Source organism: Thunnus thynnus, chromosome 21 (assembly GCF_963924715.1).
Source record: "Thunnus thynnus chromosome 21, fThuThy2.1, whole genome shotgun sequence".
NCBI classification, from domain to species: Eukaryota; Metazoa; Chordata; class Actinopteri; order Scombriformes; family Scombridae; genus Thunnus; species Thunnus thynnus.
This window is the reverse complement of record NC_089537.1, coordinates 23,234,555-23,257,105: the sequence shown is the minus strand read 5'-3', so window position 1 is coordinate 23,257,105 and position 22,551 is coordinate 23,234,555. Positions and strand designations below refer to the sequence as shown.

Here is a 22,551-nt window from a genome sequence, read left to right as displayed (position 1 = left end):
AAAATAATGGTCTTAATGAACCAAGTGTAATTTTATGCTTTTAACTTCCAAGGTAAAGGTATCCAGTATTTAATTTCAGAAACTTTTATTTACGTTGTAAATCTATAATTTATATCAATAGGAATTCATGCAGTTTAGAAAGTGAAATAGCTACTGCTTATATCAAGCGAATTTATATCAAATAGTATATATGTACTATATTAAACTATATATATTTACTTTTAATCAATTTATGAATAATTGAGCACTGAGGAATTACAGTGGCACATTCCAGCTTTCACAGATTGCACCTGTGGACTGCTCTCTGATGTCTCTGGTAAGACTGTTGGCATGAAAAGTAACTGTGTTTTATCTATTCTCAATAAACATTCTGTTTTAAGACAGGAGTTACGACTGAACTAATAACTCCTACATGCACTGGGTCGTGAAAACATACTGTAAGAGTGAAAAATGAGGTGCAAGTGTTGCTCAGTAAGTAATAAATAAAAAGCACAATACCTGGTTTCCTTTGGATCCTCTTTCACCCTGCTCCCCCTACAAATACAACACTGAACATTAGAGAAGACATCCAGCTTTGATTCAGGTTTTTGACTTGACACTAACAGCTTGACAACTCTATAACAAAGAAACAGTTTGACATCTCTATAACAAAGAATTAACAACAGAAAAATAGCATTAATGTCCTGTGGAAGAACACACAGAAAACAACATACAGCATGTAAATCAGACGGATCTGAATAAGGATTGTTTGTACTGTATAATGAAAGCGCCTGAGTGTACCGCTTTTGAAGTGTGAAAGACAACCTTCAGTGCCATTAAAATTAATCATGTCATCTAAACAGAACCTGAATAATACATTAACAAGCATGTATTATGTTAAGCTGTCAACATTTCTAGTGTACAACATATAAATGTACAAACTCTTGACAGCAAAAGCTATGAATCATTCATGAAGTGTTGCTTATGTTGCCAATTGTAGACTTCATTAAGTCCAAACAAAGCCACGTTTTATTTTGTTCATGTGTATGTTGTTGAATTGGCTCTCACCTTATGGCCTTTGAACCCCGGAAGCCCCATGGCACCCGGGAGCCCTGGAAAACCTGGCTCTCCTGTTGATCCCTGGAAAGGTTAAAGGATGTATGGGATTCACAGGATGGCATTTACGAAAAGGGGTCACAGACATGGTCATTTATTTCACACGGGATAGAAAACCAAAGCTTTCAGGTTGCCTTTGTGTGGAATCCAACTTGGGACAATGTGTATCTGGCAGATAAAAATAAAGTACTGAAATAGAATATTTAAAAACATATAAAACCTGAGCAGTTGTGTGTGTGTGTGTGTTTGACTGTCTTTTCAATACCCTGTGATAACTTCCCAATGAGAAAGAAAATGCTCTTAACCAGTAATCAAGGCTGGTTAAATATGAGTTATAAAGATTGTGGAGTGAAAAGTCTTCAAGCTCCCCTTTACTCAAAAAGTAGCATCTGCTTTGAAGGATGGCATCTTAAAAATAACCAAGGTTACCTTTAATTAAACAGACACAGCTCAGACTCTTTTTTAAAAGCCACAATGGTTGACATTTATAGGTGTAATTGCTCAAAAATTTAACAAACAAGCTGCATTAAAACTGTAGCTGTCATTAATCAAAAGGATGTGGAGAAATAAGAACTGTCTGGCAGGATAAGAGCAAAGAGACAGAAAATGAGGTTGGTTTGGCAAAGAGAGAGACAAAAGCTGTCACCAGCATCACACCCCGACCCCTCGGGGGGGCATTAGCAGTGCCCTCGCTAATCCCAAGCGCCATTTTGAGAGTGAAGGCTCCGTGGGATTGGAGAATAAAGGTGCAAAACCGCGTACATGCTTTTGGAAAATAAAGGCTCAGTCACAGAGGTGAAAGAAATATTCAGATTCTTTACTGTAAAAGCAGAAATACCACAATGTAAAAGACTCCATTACATGTAAGTCTTGCATTTAATATCTTTGTGAAAAAGGTTGCTCTTCTTCCTTTCCACTGGGACCTGGGTTCCAACATTACTGGTGTTTTTGTGTTAAATCACTAATTTCAGTCCAATGTTTCTATTAATTTATCAGTCATGTTACACAAACAACGGAATGGTTTCCTTTTGGTGGTTTGTTTCACAATGTCATATTTTGTTGAAGGGCTTCAGTCCTTTTGTTCTATAGTTTTGTGATGTAGGTAGCAGATCATCTGCTTAATCAGTGTCAGTGACAACAGGTGTGCATCATTAGCTGCACTAAGCAGTGAGTCACTAGGCTCTGTCATGTTGAGATAGGAAGGATAAAACTGTTCTGTGGTAAAACTACATTCTGCGTAATTTGGTGCATTCATGGTAGTGCATGTGTGACAAATTGTGATTCGTCAGCAGTAACAGAGAAATTTCATCTCAATGTTCTGTATGTTTCAAAAGTGTGGTATCAGTCTAGCTCACCCTGTGGTAACCTGAATAGATGGTTCGTTCCAGTTAGAGGATGCTGAGAAGGTAAAACACCAGTCACTGGTCAGTTGTGATAGAGTAGGGAAGAGAGTAGGTGGCAGCTTGCTGTGAGGCTGCAGATTTTATTTGTTTGTTCTTTGCTTTGCTTTAAGTTATTTTTGTTGCTCTTCCCGGGGTTCATTTTTGCCTCTGTTTCATTTTTTGTTATCAAACGTCACCTTTTTTTCCACACAAATAGCATCAACTGCCCTTTATGTGTGGTGGCGGCACAACAGTCGAACTTGACTAAAAGTAAGAAAGTAGTTATGTTATTATTTAGTTATGTTGTTATTATATATTATATTATTTGCTGATCATTATCGATATGTATGTGTTAATCCATAAAGAATAAAGATGAGTTGGGGGCTGCATGTTTGTTTATGAGAGAGATGAAAGGCTCAGTCAATGTAAAAAAATACTGTTTCTTGTTTGAGTGTTTAAGGGAGATCATCAGATAGGTGCTGTGCTGCTGTCATTATGGAAGCTACAAGTTACTAACCGTGGAACAACACTACTTTACATAGGCCTAGCTGTTTTCTTAAACTGTTACTCTACATTTGCAGAGTTTGGACTTTTGCTATGTGGTGTTGCCTCAATTTGTGAAAGTTTCTCACAAACAAAGATATGAGGCTAAAATGAAGGTTGTTAATGCCATCCTGTGTTTCCACAATATGTTCACAAAGATTAGATACATCTTCCAAAGTGACAACAGTATATTAAATTCAGCATGCTCGTGACAGTAGAATGTTGTAAAATAACTACTTGCCTATTAAATGTTATTCCTCGTTCATTGGTTTTGCCATTTCTCTCAGTAGCACATCCAAACACAGCACAGTCTGACATTCTCTACTGTGTAAAGCAGACAGATGCCCTCTGCAATATAGTGGCAGCTGACACACGTCCCACAGACCAGAAACAGTATCTATGTCTACACCCTAACAGGGCTATAGTCAAGACCACTTCAGAGTCTAAGACTAGTCCAAGACTGAGCAATTTTGAGATTGAGTCAGGACTAAAAAAACCCTCAGCCATGCCCATTCAGTATTCCTCTTACTGTTGTCTCACTGTTGTTTTTGGTGAGCATCAACTGATATAACTTCCATCACTCAGTAAAGTCCTTTTGAATTAAAAAAAAAAAAGCTTAAAATATGAAAGGAACAGGAGATAATGAAAATTTCCCTAAATGTTGCTTTTTTCCTTGAAATTGTGATTACACCACTAAAAAAAATATAGTTATATAAATTAAATCATCTGGCAAAATTTTCAAGCTAAGTACAAAAGATTGATATTTTTCCTCACATTTGTCCACTAAACTACACATCTAAAATAGAAAAATAATGGTTACATGACTTAGACATACAATGGAGAATAAGAATTATCTGCACTTTTAAACAAACATGCAGAACGTTACATGTGATACTAAAGAACTGATGGTTGAGACTGACACAAGTCTGAGCCATAACATAGATGGAAGTGAAGTCCAAGATAATAGAAAAACAGGTCTGACTCAAGTACTACAGCCCTGCTCCCTAATCTTTATACTTGACACTTGATTTTGAGAGGAAAACAAAGACTGCAGGAGAGAACACGAACTCCTCTGACTCAGAGACACTGCAGCACAAGGAAGAGGAACAAAAAAAGAAAGAAGCAGTATGTTTTTGCTTTAATAAATCAGATAAAATAATCATCTTTGTATCAATCCTGGGACAATTTTCTCAGCATTGGTCATATTAATAATTGTTTCTTGGAACATAATTGCAGATTTATGGTATTTTCATTACCTGGTATGGCCTTTTTCTTTAGCTTGATTTGATTTGTTTTTTATTGTTCCTTTTATCTTTGCTAATTCACACATTCACACATTGATATTGTACAGGACATTTACACTGATTCCACTGATTCCACTTTTGAAGCATACAGGGAATCTGCAGTATATTTGTGTACTGAATACTAATTATGATGCATCATACACTGCACACAGCTCATCACTTAGCATCACACTGTGGTATATTATTGTTCAGACTCTACTGGGCTGACGGACAGGTGTCAGTCACCATCATTACTTAGTATTGGACAAATGCATTTGTATTCTCATGACTATTGACATACACCTACAGTATTTTTCCTTGAGGCTTTCTTTTATGCTTTAGTAAATGCTGTAATGTTATATCATGTTTTATTGATACCGATCTAGCATATCATAGTTTTGTAATTTTGTTTTTGTTGAGGGTTTTGTTGATTCTGTTAATAATCCCACTCTCTTCGACATCCACTTCAGCTGGATGAGTGGCAATGTTATCATGATGTGCACCTGAGAATGCAGCCACCCGAGCCACCCGACTTCCATCCATCCATTATCTATACCCGATAACAGGCGATGTGTACATGGATATTTTAAGAGGGATAAGGCTTTGCTGACAATTTTTCCTCGTGGCCACTCATAGTAATGCAGCAAAAAAATCCCCTGTGGCCCAGAAAGCATTTTCCCCATAGACCGCAATTATAAAAGAGATGTCTATAAAACTGTTGGCAAGACACCTTAAACTGCAAGAAAGGTAAATTATTACTCATTGTATTATGATTTTTTAATTCATGAGGGTTTTATATTTGTAAAACTTTCCTCGAGCCAAGAAAAGTGATTTTAAAGTACTTGACATCATCTCAATGGGCCAAGCAGAAACACTACTGCACGTATTCAGTGGGCCACACAATGTGGAAGCAAACACGGAAGCTAGAAGATTTTTTTGGCTCATGCACAGGGCAAGCAATTTTCATTCAAGTGAATGGGTGCCATCTTTCCCCCGTGTTTTGGTGACGTGAAATTCAGTCACCTACGCCAACTCCGCATCTGACCAAAGGGTTACTGTATGAACAGAGATATCCCCTTTTTGAGAACTTTGCTGCCTTTTTAAATAGGCCTCAGGCGGCCTCCATCCTTCCCAGGAAGGCTCACACCTTTTATCAACCAACATTGAACTGACTTTACACCCCTGTAAGGCTTTTACCTCATGACTTGCAGGTGAGTCCATCTGACTGTACCTTCCTGGGCTCATACTGTACTCATTCAGTATCCCCCTCCAGCTCCCCCTACCTATAAGGTAGTCCCCATACAGTTGCTGTTATGCCTGTCACTAACTCCTCATTGTGGAATGATTAGAGCACTGCTATTCCCATCCCTGCCTGCATTTCTCAGAGACATGTATGGTCTATTGATAGATATGCAAATAAGATGCAAAATTTAATGCTCTACACTCAGTTTGCACTTTACCCACTATGGTTTGTGGGTCAACAGATCAGATTGTAAATGTTAAGTGTGGTCTCCTCAATGTCAGATCTCTGAATAACAAGTCTTTTTATCTGTCATGATTTTATTTCCTCCTTAGATCTTAATTTTCTCATGTTAACATAGACATGGTTAAAGTGTAATGACGCCACCTCCTTGATGGAGGCACCCCCCTTAACTACTCCCACTTGTCTTAACCTAGGCCCTTGGGCCAAGGAGCTGGTGTGGCTGTAATTCATGGCAATGAGTTTAAATGCTCTCCTATCTACTTTGGCAATTTTACGTCATTTGAACATCTACTATTCTCCATTAACAACATACAGCAACCAATTGTCTGTGCAGTACTCTACCACCCCCTCAACATAAACCTGACTTCATCTTTGACTTTTTGGAATTCTTGCCATTTATGATGTCCAGATATGAGAAAATTGTTATTATGGGTGATTTTAATGTTCACGTTTGTTGTGCAAATGACCCATTGGCCTTAGACTTTAAAAATTTGTGCGACTCATTTGGCTTAACCCAATCTGTTACTGGCCCTTCTCAAAATCGAGACCATACCCTTGACTTTGTCTTATCTTACGGACTGACCCTGCACTGTCAATCAAGTAAAGAGCTTTATGTCTCTGATCATCTTACTGTTATTTTCAGCCTTTCTGCCTCTCTCCAATGCCCCAGTCACTTGCTTAAAGAGACGTGTAATGAACTCCTCAACTTCAGCCATGTTTATTAGGGAATTTGACCAATCGTGCAAAAACCTCACAGCACATAATTCATCCGAGAGTTTAGTAGATCTATTTAATTCACTCTGTGTGGGCATTCTTAACAAAATTACTTCCCTCAAAAACAAAAGTAAAACTGGTCCAATTGGTACTCCCTGGTTAAATGATTATACTTGCAAAATAAAGAGGGAATGCAGGACGATGGAACATAAGTGGAAACACAGCAGACTTGAGGTTGATCTTCCTCAGTTAAAAAATTGAATGTCCAATTATAACTCTACCATCAAAACTGCAAGAAAATGTTTCCAGTATTATTACTGAGAATATTGTTCAAAACTATTGAACATGATGTCAGTGGTCCTAAAGATAATTAATTCCCTGATCATTCATCAGAAGAATGTGAGAACTTTTCTACATTTTTTACAACTAAAATTGAAAAAATCAGGAGTCAGATTATACCACAGATTTGTTTACTTTACTATTACCCACCAACCTACAGTCTCATTCCCCTCTTTTGAATTGCTCTCTTTCCAGATGCTCCTAGAGACTGTCTGTCAGCTTAATTGCTCTTCATGTCATCTAGATTCAAATTCAAATTTGCTTTATTGGCATAAATGTCACAACAATAATATTGCCAAAGCATTAAGAGTCAGTGAAACAAAATAACGTTAACATAACATTAGGAACAATATATATTAATTATATATATATAGTATATCTATGTACTTATGTATGTATGTATGTATGTTCTGTGTTCTGCTCTGTGTATCTAGGTCATTCACTGTCCCTCAGGTTGTGGCATGTTGGGCAGCGAGATATGTCCTGTCTCCTCCTTGGAGTATTTTTAATTTTGAGAGGTCATTAAATTCTTGAAATTGAAATTACAGTTGAACTTGTTAAAGTTACTTATTTCATTGAATGTTTTACATTGCAGGAGGACATGCATCTCTGTCTCAACCTCACCCGTCAAACAGTGACAACATATTCTCTCTCTTTTGGTTGCCATGATTTTTTGTGTTGGCCTTTTTCGACTGCCAGTTTGTGGTCACTAAGCCTGTACTTGGTTAGGATCTGTCTCTGCTTTCTGTCTCTGACAGGAGAGAGATATTCTGCCAATTTTTTATCTCTTTTTAGGGACAGATAACATTCTAATCTACTTTGGCTTTTCAGTTTATATACACATTAAATAAAGTCAGACTTAAATTGCAACCCTGACGAACACCTCTCCTCTGGGTGAAGAATTCAGTTTGTTTCTCTTTCTTTCTTTCTGTCTCTGTTTCTAACAGCAAACTTATTTACCAGATACATTGATTTAACCAGATCATACATTTGCCCCCTACACCACAATGTAAAGTCTATAATAGAGCCATTCATGCCAAATAGAGTCGAAGGCTTTCTTGCAAACTGAAGAAGTGAATTTCTTACCGTTTTTTGTTTGGTGTACATGTTTGTTCATTAAAGTTTGAAGGCTATATACATGGTCAGTGGTGCAGTGTTTTGGCAGGAAGCCAATTTGATTTTTACTCAAGATAGAGTGTTCTTCAAGGAAATCTAGAATTCTTTTATTTAGAATAGTACAGAATAATTTACCTAGGCAACTGCTGACACAGGCACAACAGTAGTTACTAGGGTCTGATTGGTCCCCATTCATAAGAATGCCGATTGCACCAGATGTCAGGAAAACATCCTGAATGCAATTGAATTTTGATCCTTATGTACTCAACAGTTATACCAGACCAACCTCCAAACTCCCACTTCTGCCAAAGATCTTAGAAAAGATTATATACAAACAATTAACTGCCCACATGAGCCAAAATGATATTTTTGAAAAGTTCCAATCTGGCACTGACACTGTTCTGCTTAGGGTGATCAATGCTTCTTGCTGATGATGCTGGTTAAGGGTCTGCCCTGATCTTCCATAAGTACTGCTTTTGACACAGTAGATCATAGTACCTCAGTTTGCTATCTAAATTAACATTGTAATTTAGCAATCTAGGAGCTGCAGACACCGCTCTCCAGCGGTTCATCTCTTATCTTTCAAATAGACAGTTTACAGTCACTCTTGGTAACTTCACATCATTTACTGCCACTATGAACTACGGAGTACCTCAAGGCTCTGTCCTAGGTCCTCTTCTATCCTGTATTTACATGCTTCCTCATGGCAGATTAATACATTATTAATCATAAGATCTCTTTTCATTGCTATGCCGATGGCACATAACTTTATGTGTCTGTAAAACCAGGATCCCCCAGAAGTATGACTTCTTTTAAGGCCTGTCTACATGATATCAAATGTTGGATGTCTAATAACTTCCTCCAAAAATCAGAAATAATCTTATTCGGGTCATTAGACACATCAGATTTCAATGACACATTTGTTAACCTAGCACCTTCCGTTAAGCCTAATGCCAGAAATTTATTAATGTTATCTTTGATTCCAATTCAACTTTCAATCATCATTTTAATAAGGTAGTTCAGACCTGTTTTTATCAACTTCAAATGGATTCAAAAATCAGATCATTCCTATCATTCTCTGACTTTTTGTATTGTTTTTGAAGCACTTTGTAACTGTTTTGAAAGGTGCTATATAAATAAAAGTTATTATTATTTGAGTCTGTCATTCAGTTCTTATAATACATCCATGGGTACACCCTGGATAGGACGCTGACACAGGGATAGACAATTCACACTCACAGTCACACCTAAGGGCGATTTGGAAAGGCTCCAGTCAGCAGACAGGTTCAAATCCAAAACCTTGCTGTTGTGAGGCGACAGTGCTAATCACTGCATCACCATGCTGCTCTCATCAGCATTATTGGATGGTACCAACTAGAACTGAGGGGAGGGGTGATCTAGTTTGGGTTTTGCTATGTTTGTTTGGTTTTTGCTTAGTTTTGGGTTATTGTTGTTTTGGTTTTTTTTAAGTTGTTTTGTTTATATGATACATTCTATAGTTTAGTATGATAGAATTTTGGATAGTTGTAAGTGCTTGTAAATATGTTACAGATAATTCATGTGAGTTGACAACGTGGTTGTATGTATAATGGTTGGAAAACTGCAGTCAGACTATTTTCCGCCTGGCTAAATTTACTTGCTTGGTGTGGCCAAAAGCAAGGGGGGACAGGCAATAATGTGGATAGAGTTGTAAACATAAACTGTACAAACTGGCATTGCGAGCAGGCTAACAACAGCAGTCCACAAAGTAAAAAATAAACCCTACGGTACCACAACAGATGGCATCAGGTCAGAGAACAACATTGATTTATTTAGTTGACTGGAGGAGATTATCCCAACTTAACCTGGAGCCTATCACAGAATATTATTAACAGAATTAATAATGCATCTGGAAGCAAGACAATTTGATCAAAATGAGGAAAGAAAGAAAGAAAGAAAGAAAGAAAGAAAGAAAGAAAGAAAGAAAGGCAATGGTGAAGAAACAGATAGTAAAGGAAGATGCAGTGCTAGAAAGAAGTGAAGACAGAGGTTAAAAGAAACAATGTAATCTGGTGGATAATCCACTCCTCCACTCACCTTTTGGCCTGGTGGACCAAGAGCACCAGCTACCCCTGGATCGCCACACTTTCCCTAAATAAAACACACATACACACACTATAGTTGTCTTTAACTCTGAAATCCTTCTGTTGACTACAATTATTCCTAAATCTAATTTTAATCTTTAACACAAGTTTAGGGCTTTATTCTAACAATGACAGAGACCAGCACACAGGTCAGTGAGTGTACGTTCTATTTGCATTCATACAGGTGCAGCACGGCATGCACAAAGAGGTAGAGTGAAGTGGAATATAAATCACAGTATGTGGTGATTAATCATTATCCTCTCAGCCAGTCACATTACTGGTCTCTTCCCTGCTAAACAGCTGTGCCAATCACAGTGAAAATGGCCTCAACAAATTTAGAGGCAAGACAGCTTTTCAATGTAAGGAAATTATACAGTTGTGTCAGTTCAGAGAGAGGATCAGAGGGTAATATGTGAGTGTGAAGCATTACAAATACTGTTCTTGCATTTGTGGGGAAAATAAAAGTCCAGAGCATAATGCGCATTTTTATTTTGCAACTAAATGATCCACTCTATAGCTGTTACAGCTGTATGTCCAGTTAGTGAGTCTGAAAACAATCATTTTAGTACAATAAATGGGACAAATGTGATTTTGAAAGTGGTAGAAGTATTCTGTAAGTTGCAATATCAAAATGTTGTGTTATTAGTCAAATGTATACAAGGATCAAATAGATCAAATGTAACATTACTCATTAAACAGAATTTATTGTATATTACTTTAACATTTTATTATTGGATTATTATTACTAATTTATTAATTCATGAGCAGCATTTTGATGTTGTAGTAAGTCGAGATGGAGCTGATTTTAACTATTATTATTATTATTGTAGTATTATATATTTAATTATTAATATACAAGAATAGCTTTATCTATATTAATGCAATAGATTTTCCAAACTCATGATATATTTTGTATGTAAAATCTTAATTTTCAAAGTAACTAGTATCTGTCATATAAATATATTGGAGTAAAAAGTAGTGCAGAAACAGTAATAAAGTAGCATAAAATGCTAAGTAAATTTGTACTTGAGAACAATACTTGTACACTAGTTTCCACCACTGGTTTTTGTGCCAGTTGCTTTTAGTTTGTTGTTAAGTGAATAATAATCCGTGTCACCCTGCCCTCCCACCCCCACCCCCCACCCCCTCATACCTGACAGAACTGTTAAAGTGGGCTCCCCCAATGGTAGTATTGATGATAAGTGAATTATCCTGGTGAAATAAAGAAAACTAAACTGAGGATGCATTTAGTTAGATTTGATTACATGTGCTAGAATGTGACTGGTGAAAAACTGAGTGGATAGTTTACGCTGTTTATTCAATTCTTATGAATTCATAAGCAATAAAACTCACCTTTGCTGAGTTCAGTACATTCAGGAGTTTTACTACTACAGCCTTACTTGTGCTGGTATGACCAGTAACTTATGGTGGCTAGTGCTAGAAAACTTGAGATATTGCTGTATAATTAAGAAGTGAACACATTGCGTTAATTTGTGTAATTACCACTTCAGGTGTTTAGAAGTACAGAGATTTGTGTAGTTATTTTGCAGCATCCTGATGTTGGCTGTGCATGATTTAATCAAGGTAACCACAGTAGATCATCATGTGTAATCGTGATGTGCTTTACACATGGTGTGTGTTCCTTCTGCAATTAGAGGCTGCAGATGGTTTTAATCAGCTGTAGGGGAAGATTTTCATACAGGTGTAAAAGCAGGTGTGGATGACCACACAGGCTGCTTTACTGTCATTCTCTCTCATTATGCCAATCTAAGGTTAAAAGGGTTTAATTAGAAATGTTTATTTATTGTATCAAACAATATTCAGCAGTTGTTGTGCATTTCTGTCAAGTATTTACATGTATTTTGTGTTAACTGATGGAATTGCCAAATTATCAAGTGCCATTCTGCTGAGAACAAACCGCGTCCTAGTTCTCAGCAAAACCTCAAAAAAGCCAATCTTCACCTCAATATGCATGAAACTCCCATCCTCCACTCCCACCTCTCCTTCCATCTTTTTGCCGTGCATGCTGCACTGAGTATATAAATTCCAAAGGGCCAGGCAATGTGCATTTCAAGGTCATGGAAATATGAACGTACTGTATCACTGTGGCCCTTGTGCTAGCCTCTGCGATGAAAAAACAGAACCCTTGAAGGAGAACAGCAGCGATTTTACTCATAATTTTTGGAGCTGACTAGAAGTCAAAATATCTCAGTCTCTGCTGTTTAAATGTTGACCATTCTTGTTTTAATTTGTATTTTGAAGTCTACCAACTTCATGGAAGTGCAGTGCCAAATCACTGGAGTACTCCTTTAATCTGTGCATATCACCCTAATGAAGTAAATACTGTCAAAACCAAGTTTGCATGAATGTCTCAAAGAGTCAAACTTTTGGAAGGAGAGCAATTCAAGCATACACACACCAGCAGTCAAAATGTGAACTGTCCTTGACAGGATGGAACTCATCACATATTCAGACACACCTACAATTTGATTCCAAACAAGTTGACTCCCTCTCAGCAAAATGCAGTTTTCTCCACGGGAACATCAAGAGAACAGGGAGGGAGGGTACAACATTAGAACAGGCTGAGAATAGCCGAGCGGCTGGGGAGCAGCAGGCCATTAGCATAATAACTAATTATAACGTTCAACGCACAGACCTTGGGACCATCTCGGCCGATCTCTCCGGGCGGCCCCCGGGGCCCCTGGATTCCCTGGACAGAGAGAGATATTTGAGGAGAGAGGGAAAAGGAGAGGAGTGGGATGAGAGAGGAAGGGAATGAGAGGGAGAGAGAGAGTGAGATGAAAGAGACAGACACTGTGCTTTGGGCTGAATGTGACAGGGTGCGTGACGGCTTAGTCAGGAGGCACTGAGGGAGAAATGAGATGGCTCAGGTCCACTCACACACACACATTTATATACAAACTCATGCACATCCACATTTGCACACTGCAGCGCGCAAACACACACTGTGTTTGCATATTCAACAAAGCATTCTGCTGTATCAAGAACCCAGCTTGAAGCTGTGTGTTAGTTGCTGTATCTTCCCACATGCCTTCATCAGAGAAAAAAACACATAAATAAAATCTACTGTTCAGTAATCTGTCAGACTGTAAGAGAGAAAAAAGTGATATGAGTCTCTTTTTAATAAAAAGCATGAAAAACCAAAAGCATAAAAGCCGAATATGTGAATGCTAATCAGGAATTTGATAATATTAGTATATTTTCAGGTTCTACAGAGCTCCATAAATACTAATTGTTTCTAGTACAGTAGTTACAAAGATTCCATAGAGGCATGTATGTACATTCCAATATTAAATAAAGCATTTTGGCAAAAAGGAGAGAACAATTACAAGAAAAAATGTGGTGAGCACCCGGGTTACCTCAACCACAAGGTCCCTCTTCACTATTTAATAGGGCAAAAATGCCAACAAACACATTTTTAAAAAAGAGAGGAAAAATGTGCTCACACACTGAGTAGACACTCCCAAAGCATATATATACAGTTGTATGCAGGTTACAATGATGAACGGTGGCAGATCTACCACTTGAAATTCTTGATGGTTTTTTGAAACAATGGATCCTTGATTTCAGACAGAGGTAGGTATTCTCATTTCTTGATTTTGCCAGCTGAAATGACAAGAGCTGAAAAGAGTTTATCTGCCATAGCTAGCTCACTAATTGCACTCCCCGAGCACTTTAATAGGAACACCTGTGAAATTTAATGCAATCCAATACAACAGCTCTACCATAAATCTACTTAACGATGCTTATACATTTTCTTTTTTTTTTGACATTGTCAGAAAGGTGATAATTCTACTTTAGTTTTATTATTGAGGTCGTAGTGGGTGGTGGTGGTGTACTGAAGTGCATTATATTGAAAAGAGTTCCTAATATTTTGAACCCCTCATGTACATTAATGGGGTGGACCGGCATGCCTGGCCACAAAAATACCAGGCTGCACTTGACTTTGATCTGCACTGCACAGCTGGTTTCATGAGAATAGAGACCATAATGTCAATAAATCTTTTTTTATGGGAGCATCTAAACAGTGTGTGAGCACCTTTTTTCTTGATATTGTTGCTATAGTACCATGACAGAATTTCTCAATTTGAAAGTCAAAGCTTTCATGGCTTTGATGATTCAAGTTGACATTTGCACCTGAACATTTTAAGCCCTTTTAGTTGACAGACAAATCCAATACTGAATTCAACAGTCGTGGAAAAAGTCATTGTAACATCACAGGGATATGAAATCCATCATTTCAAGCAACACAGAGCCAAACCAGCAGGCGGCACATTTGAAATGCCAAATGTGATTGGTGTTGACTGGGTCAACTGACAATTAGTTTGATTTCTATTTATATTTACTATCACATGATTGTATGTGGTTGCCTAGATACAAGGGGTGGCTCATCCTACCCACAGGCTCAGCTCTGTCTCGACTCTGTCTCGACTCTGTGTGTGTGTGTGTGTGTGTGTGTGTGTGTGTGTGTGTGTGTGTGTGTGTGTGTGTGTGTGTGTTTGTATGTGTGTGTGAGATAAGTCAGAGGCCCACTGCAGGCATAACGTCATAGCTGTATTCCATTCTGACAGGAATAGAAAGAGGAAGACTAAAAGATGAAGCTTGTGGTCGTGGAGAGATGACCTCTGCAGCTTAACACACCAGCGTCAAGCTTGAGACCAAATTTGAATTGAAACACTTTAAGATAATATCATATTAGGCAGGGATTAAAAAAAGATACTGACCAATATTCAAATTTGGCATGTTGATTGGTTAATCTAATTATTATCTTATTAATTACTATTAATCTAATGAATATTTTCATCTAAATGAGTTTATATGACGCAGATGTGTTTTCAGATTTAATTTGTGACACACTGTCACCTTATGCTTCAGTCCGATCCCTCTTCAGTTCATCTATCTGTACTGTCTTACTTTGACCACAAGAGGGCAGCAAAGCTATAAACATTCTGTCCAGTCATCACTACAGAAGACTGCGTAGTCAGTGTTCTGCTTTAATTGCATCTGGCCATGTGTAATCTTGTTTACCAGAGGGGGGTGCCCTTACTGTGTGTCCAGCCTTAACCCCACACACACTCAACTGACTTTGGTTCTAAATTAACAACCACTCACTGCCTTAATGGCACTGCTAAATAAATCAAACGGACTCATATGGTGCCTGGGCTAAATTAATGATCTCATTATGAGCCCACTGCAGTGAAGGTAATGTGAGCCGGTTTATGTGTGGAATTCTATTCTATTTGGAGATAAGACTGCATTGCTAAAAGACAGATGTGAAAGGCAACATGTGCAGGTGGACCCTGTTACACATGCCCATCTGTTACATAGGTAGGAATACACTTGAAACATGTGGATCCCACAAGGGTTAAACGTGGGCTAAGGAGGGATGGACTGAAACTGGGTTCAGTAACATGATCCGTCATGGTAAGACAATGTAGGCTGACTGAACAACCCCTTTCTCTGCAAGGTATACTTTGGCCTTTCTTCTGTGTGTCCTTGTGGTCTCAACAGGATGAATCGTACAAATGCTGGCCAATCACTGTGTAAAATAGCCATGATTTTTGGATGGTCTGTTTCAGAAAATTACAAAAACAGTCCCCAATTCCACTGTTGGAAAGAGGGTTAAAGATGCTGACAATGCGACAAACGCTTCATTTGGCAATGTTCAGAGGCCTTAATGTGTGGGTACTTTACCTCTAGCCAACCAATGTGCAGGAACCACAGCCAATCACCAGTTTCACAAGTGCAGTGACAACATGAACACCTGCCAGCTTTCTACCTGCAAACATGGTTAGATGTGTTTTCTGGAATGAATTGAAGGACCACTATTAGGCCTCAAACTGCAGGTCTGCAGTGGTGCTCCTTGTTCTTGATCAAGCCGAATTACAATAACTGATGGCCTCTAGTCCATTTCAATCACCACCAAAAAATTTTTTTAAAAATGTGAAGACTGCACACAAAAAAAGCTTAAACATATGGATCCAACAGTAACCTGCTAAGTCTGTTTAGGCCTCATGTGTGTCCAGCCGCTTGAGCTGCTAACAGTCAAGAGTATAGTCATGCAGCATGCTGATTGAGAAGAATCATTTCAGCAAGTTGAAGCAGAGTGAAAAAGTGTTAATGTTACACCAACCAGTGATCCCTCTATTCCAGGTGGTCCTTGCAGCCCAGGCAACCCATTCTCTCCCTAAAAAGATATTCAAGAAGACAGAAAATAAACAACTGATGCTAGTGATGCTTAAAATCACCAACAAAACTGACAAGTTACTTTCAGGTCAGATTTTACCTTAGGTCCCTTTGAGCCTGCTTCGCCAGGAGGTCCCTGGACACCCTGTGGACAGCAGATTGATAAGATTATGTAATGTTGCATCATGTTTTTCAGTCAGTTCAGTCACTTTCAGTCAGTTGAATATTACATCTACCTGAAACAACACAAGGTCCACTTTATTACACTGTCTTCATAATCAAGTTTTCTTAGTTGCTCTAGATGTCCAAATGTTCCATTATTCTGAGCACTTTTAGGACTTCTAATCAACGTTGGCCTAAAAGTTGAGCTTGACTAATTGACAAAACAATCTTCCCTCAAGGTCCACTTACAGTACTCACTTAATTTTCTAAATGAAGACTTTGTGATATGGCCAAAAGCTCCACAACAAATGAGTAAGTGGACCTTGAATGGAGATTGTTTTGTAAACTGATGTTTCCAAGATCCTGAATAAGCTGAGCTGCAATTACTCAAGCTGCAGCAGTCTTTTAGGCATGTAACTGTGACCCTTTTATACCTGCATGCCTAAATGCTTCATTTAACACCTGTGGACAAAGTATTTCACTGCTCTATCATAACCAAATACAAAACAAGTCACTCTACTCTTCCATGATTATCCTTGCAAGTAAGGCAGATGGCAGAACACTACTCATGAAACCAAGTGTTTTTATAATGATCTGTGGAAATGTCTCTCCTTCAAACCACTCAATAGTCAGCCCACATTAGATTCGATGAATGGTTAAAGCTGCTGCAATAGATATTATTATATCAACAATGAATCAAATGACTGCGTGTAATGTGTCAAACCCACAGAAAATTACCACCTGACTCTGAAGTTCCCCTCAGCTCTACAGAGGGTTTTAGCATCTTTCATATGGTGAACATAGTGGAACATCTAGCAACTAAAGAGACAATTATTTTTTCTCAGGAGTTGGTGGAGACCAAAACAGAGCTAAAAGGAGAGTGAATATTGGCCATATATTGGCCAGAAATATGACTCCAAATGATGTTAATGTTGCTCTGTTTCTGGTGGATGTGTAAATAGGCAACTGTTTGCTAATATGTCCACCATATCAGCTTTATAAGGTGCCAATATGTAATGTTTAAAGCTTGTTGCTCTGCCCCACAGTGGCTCAAAAAATCAATGAATGCAACCAATTAAAAATTGATATGCACCTCCCCCATTCCCAGACATGTTTTCGGAGGATATACACTCCTGTAAACAAAAACACAACTAAGTGTGTGGCAAAAACCAGGCTGGTAGACAGACTGAACACTGCTACCGTTGTGAAGTATGGTTTTTGTTTCTCACTGCTACACGAAATAAGAAAGCCAAAGCAGCTTCCACAAAATAATCATTTGTTTATTCATTCATTTGATTTGTTTGCCATATTTAAATTTCAGTTTGTTCTCGTAATTTTTCATGCACAAATTCAAAATCCACATTCAAATGGGTGGATGGAAATCTTGTACCAATTTTGTGCATCACGAAAAAGGTCTGTGTCTTATTTTCTTGGCAAATAGATGCTCATAATTTGGAAACTGTCTTGTAAAGCCAGGAGGATGGAATGGATATAACTTTATTACCAAAATATGAATACGGGTACATTATGCTGTGTCCTGTCACGCACTACCTGTTGGATGTCAGCTTTTGATTTAGGAATGGTTAAAGGCTTTGCAAAAGCTGCTCTCCACCTGTCATGCAAACACAAATGGATCATGGTGGAGGATCAAAGTGCTTTTTATGTGAACCTGCACTCACGCTTTGACTGCAGATAGGTTTGCTATGTGTGTATATGTGATTAAGTGTAATCCTTGGGGTTTAGATACTGTATATCTCTGTTTGACATGGTGGCTTTACTTCAGTAACAACATCGGGGCTGTTTCTGTGCTAACATCAAGAAGACTTCCTGTGTACTCTCTGTCGTCCTCTCCTAATCTGTCTGACTGTTAGCCAATGTCATATTTAATGACAGCCTAATTTGATTTAAATGATTGTCAGATTGCAAAAAGAGGAGATGTGGAATTAATTATCAAAAAAATTCAATGTTGATTCAGTGCGATTAACACTCAACTATTAACACTGATTCAAGATCTTTTTAGGTATGAGTGTGAAGGTCTCCTGGTGAAATATGAGCTGCATCAGTTATTCTGGTAAAAACATGAACACTGATTAGGACGATAACAAATATTTTACCCTAAGAAAAAATTCACAAACACATTAGAGTGAAGCGGGCCCAGCATCACAACATTTGTCTTACTCATCCATCTCTCAGCAGTGTACCCGCAAGTCTGCAGACAGATGTCTTTAGCAGATCCTGGTTATGGAGACACCATTATACTTTCACCCTGAGGTGAGCAGAGGGCAGAGCAAGGAAGGGTAAAATGACAGACGAACCAGAGGAGGCAAGGAGAGTGTTTTATATATTATTCCCTTGCCAGTGATGTTGGCAAGAGAACATGTCAGCATTGTTTGCCTGTTTGTGTCTGAGTTTGTGTGATAATCAAGCCCTCTGAAATGCAAATGGAGACAGTTTTATGCAGCCTCTGTTACAAGGCAATTACATTTGGGACAATGTAGTACAGTAAAACGATTTACAATAAGAAAACTTGAATTCGTAGTATTTATTTCCCAGCGTTGCTTGTAAACATCAGCTTGATTAGGAAGGGAGGGTTTGTTTTGTGGATGCAGTGGGTAGCTGCTCAGCACACAATGTCGGCTGCTACTGTGGACTTATGAAGACATATATCCTCTACACAACAAGGTGTGTATATTTATAGATATAGATATAGATATAGATATAGATATAGATAACATATATAGTTAGTACATATACTGTATGTGTAGATCTTTATGTGTGCTTTGCTTTACACTCTGCCTCCCATAAAGTGTGAGTGTGTGGTTGTGGGGTGTGACAGTGATGAGTTTACCAGGCTGGAACTTACAGACATAGGATATTAAAGTGTGAACATTTAGAGCATCAACATAACATTCAATTGTTTATGTTGTTCAGAGGAGTAGTCTTTTAGCTGGATGACTTGCTGTATTCATTGGAGACTTTACATATGAACAAACCTGTGTTTGATTTTAGTCTGTAGCCAGTTTACACTCAGTTAACAGTTTAAAACCAGGGTCCAGACGACATTTTGGCCAATGCATTCCGCCTCTTCCGCTCCCCACACGGACTGTTTACCTGCATACAACCACAGCATGTTCCTGTAGAAGTCGCCAGAGCGGAAACAGAAACCAGAACGCTTCCAATCCCAAAATATTGTCCCTTGCCTACAGATTCTGCATTCAAATGCAGATATTCAATCTCACACACCCACTGGTGACAAGGACACAACTTAAGACAGGGAACACCTGGAATTCATAACGGACAAATCTAAGACATAATTACTGTTATTAAAATCAAGATTACTTAACCACAACATAAATGGTAATAATCATAAATCAGGCTACATAAAGTCACAATACAGCACAATATTCTACTAGTAAGAAATAAGTGCTTGCTTTCTCCAGTGGTAGAAGAACTCTTCAGCTTTCACAGAACCCTCAGATATGGAAATGAAAAGCTGACCATGTGCAACAAATCGAAACAAAAACATGAACAAAGACTGAACAATAAAACTGCCTCTGACACTTTCATCCTGGACTGTGATGAATAGGAACATGAGTGAAACAAAATAAATAAATCATGTTTGTAAAACAGAAAGTTAATATTATAAGTTATAAAAGTGCAAAAACAGATGGTCAGGAGGATCATCAGATGCAACATGAGGATGCATATCTGTTTATAGAGATGATCGTATATTTGACTGACTTTTTTGCGCAATATTCCACTTGCAGTATGGATCTCTCCAAGAGAAACATGTAATAGAAAGCATGGATTGCAACTATATTTGACAGGTAAATACAGTCTGTTTCCAGTGTTTAAGGAAAGCAGTAGTAAGTGGTATAGGTTGAAAAATTTCCAAAATTTGAAGCAAAGTCTTATGCTTTTTGTCGTTAATTACACCAGATTAATTCATTTCTTCCAACAGTTTTAATCATACTGACTGCTCATTGACCATGTGCAGACACAAAAGCTCAGGATAGTTATACCCTTCCTGTCCTAGTGCGTGCACATGTGTATCTGCAGTGAGACTGTGTGTGTGCTTGTGTGCGGGTGGGCAGTGAGTTTACTAGCACACAGTGGCGTGTAAAAGTAGCAGTGAATCTGAGCTCTCATGTTTATGTCCTGATTACTCCTTCCTTCAAATCTTTATGGGACCACTTAATGACTAGTTGCTTGTTATATCCACAGAATGCCAAGTTAACAGGAATTATGTTTTGCAAGCAGCCTCTGTATTCATTAGCAGCTGTCATACTGAGAACTAAGTCAGTTATGCTCTAATAACTTGTAGTAATGCATAGATTTTGTCATATTTTCTAACAGTTACTGTAATTACTGCATATTGATGACCATTTGACAGGTGACACATATGACATGTTTGCATTGTAAAACAGCTTCATGCAGGTTTTCTGTAATAATATGACGTCAACATATCATCAGTGTCAACTCACCGGAGCACCTTGAGCACCAGCAGCACCAGTCGGCCCCCGATCTCCCTGAGGACACAACACACAAGTCAGTATCCTACAAGTTGTTTTGTAAACCAGTCTTAAGCTGTAGTGCTTTATCTGATCACCATCTCGTAGTCACATATTCCTGGTGATACCACTGAAAAGAGGTTAAGATTAGAAGAAGTCATATAAAACATGATGCTCAGAGAAGGCAGCAAAAACAGTCTAAAATAAAATATTGAATTCTGGTTCACAAAGCCTGCCAAAATGTGAAAACTAACAGATGTAACAACAGAACACTTGAAAGGCAAAAGGCTGCCACTTGCAATGAAAACCAGTAAATATAATTATATATAAATCTGGTTATTTTTTATGAATTTGAAAAGCTAACATAACATTTCTACAGACATTAGATCTAGTAAAGATCCATTGGAGAGACATCTTTGAATCTTAGATAGGCTAAGATTCAACCACACCTCGTGGTCTTCCATGCACTGATGGAAATGGCTCTGTGAGATGTGGCTGAAAGCTCTGAAAAAAGCTAGTAAGTGGATCTAGAACTGTCATAGGCCATATTAGGCAAAATGCTAGGAGTGCTAAGGTGATGTAGGGGTGCACAACAGTTTAATTTATTTTTTAAAACTCAGTTATAAATGCAGGTTGCAGATGCAAAGCCCATATGATCTCAGACCTCTCCAAAATGCCAAAAAAACTTTCAGTTAAGTTGAGTTTTGTCTCTTTGATACATATTTTAGAACACTCTAGTGTAGATTTCAATTCACATTTTTATACATTTTATGATGGAGTCTACGTTTTTGTATCATGTGTAAACTACACACAGTGAAAACATCTCAGGTCTTTGGCGCCACTTGAATCTACAGGACTAGTGTGGACTGCAGAGTATTGTGACCTAATCTACTGTAGTGACGCATGGACACCAGCTTGTGTGGCAAGTCCTGTGGTCAGAGCTGTAGTAGTGAGCCGGCAGCTTGTTAAAGCAAAAATGAACAGCAGCAAACAAACACATTTCATGCCACAACACGGCTGCAAATAAAATTTAAACCAGCCGCCAAACCAGACACCGAAATCTACTGTTTGGTTTTCCTTTCAGACCTCTCTGTAGTTTTATGTCTCCAGCACCAGCGTATAACTACGCAAGTGGCAAGTGAACTGGTTCCAGTGTGTATCACTGTAATGGTACATTGACTCTGGCAATGAACATGTGAAACAAGCTATTAAATATATTCTGGTATATTATGTGCTAGTGGTTCATTTGTAAAATTTCATGCTGTTCATTTCAGACCTCTGCAATGTCTGTTTACTCTGCAAAAGGAATATGATGATTACAAAAGGTAGGCTACACTACAATACATATTTTCTCTGTATTCTTTAAAACTGGCAGGAAAAATAGTCAAACACCAACTAAACCCTTAAAATTAAGAATTTAAGGACTAGAAAGGGTATGTAATTTTGAAATTGAGATCATCCCTTTAAGCAGCAATTTTTAAAACAAAGTGACAAATTAGGACATTTAAAATAATAACTCCACCAGAATTTTAAGGAGGACACCAATTTTTCAAACCCAAAATCCGCAGGCAGGGCGTTCCACAGTTGAGATGC

General features: G+C 38.1%; 1 protein-coding gene across 1 annotated transcript in view; it reads right to left on the bottom strand.

The window, feature by feature from the left end:
* LOC137173422 (collagen alpha-1(XXI) chain-like) overlaps nucleotides 1–22,551 on the bottom strand; it is a 71,918-nt gene that overhangs the window by 18,357 nt on the left and 31,010 nt on the right. Inside the window, exons 18-24 of the mRNA XM_067578239.1 lie at nucleotides 20,932–20,976; nucleotides 16,386–16,430; nucleotides 16,233–16,286; nucleotides 12,735–12,788; nucleotides 10,032–10,085; nucleotides 1,048–1,119; nucleotides 499–534 (exon numbers count right to left, since the gene is read on the bottom strand). Of these exons, the coding sequence (XP_067434340.1) occupies nucleotides 499–534; nucleotides 1,048–1,119; nucleotides 10,032–10,085; nucleotides 12,735–12,788; nucleotides 16,233–16,286; nucleotides 16,386–16,430; nucleotides 20,932–20,976 (360 nt within the window). The remainder of the gene's footprint in view (nucleotides 1–498; nucleotides 535–1,047; nucleotides 1,120–10,031; nucleotides 10,086–12,734; nucleotides 12,789–16,232; nucleotides 16,287–16,385; nucleotides 16,431–20,931; nucleotides 20,977–22,551) is intronic.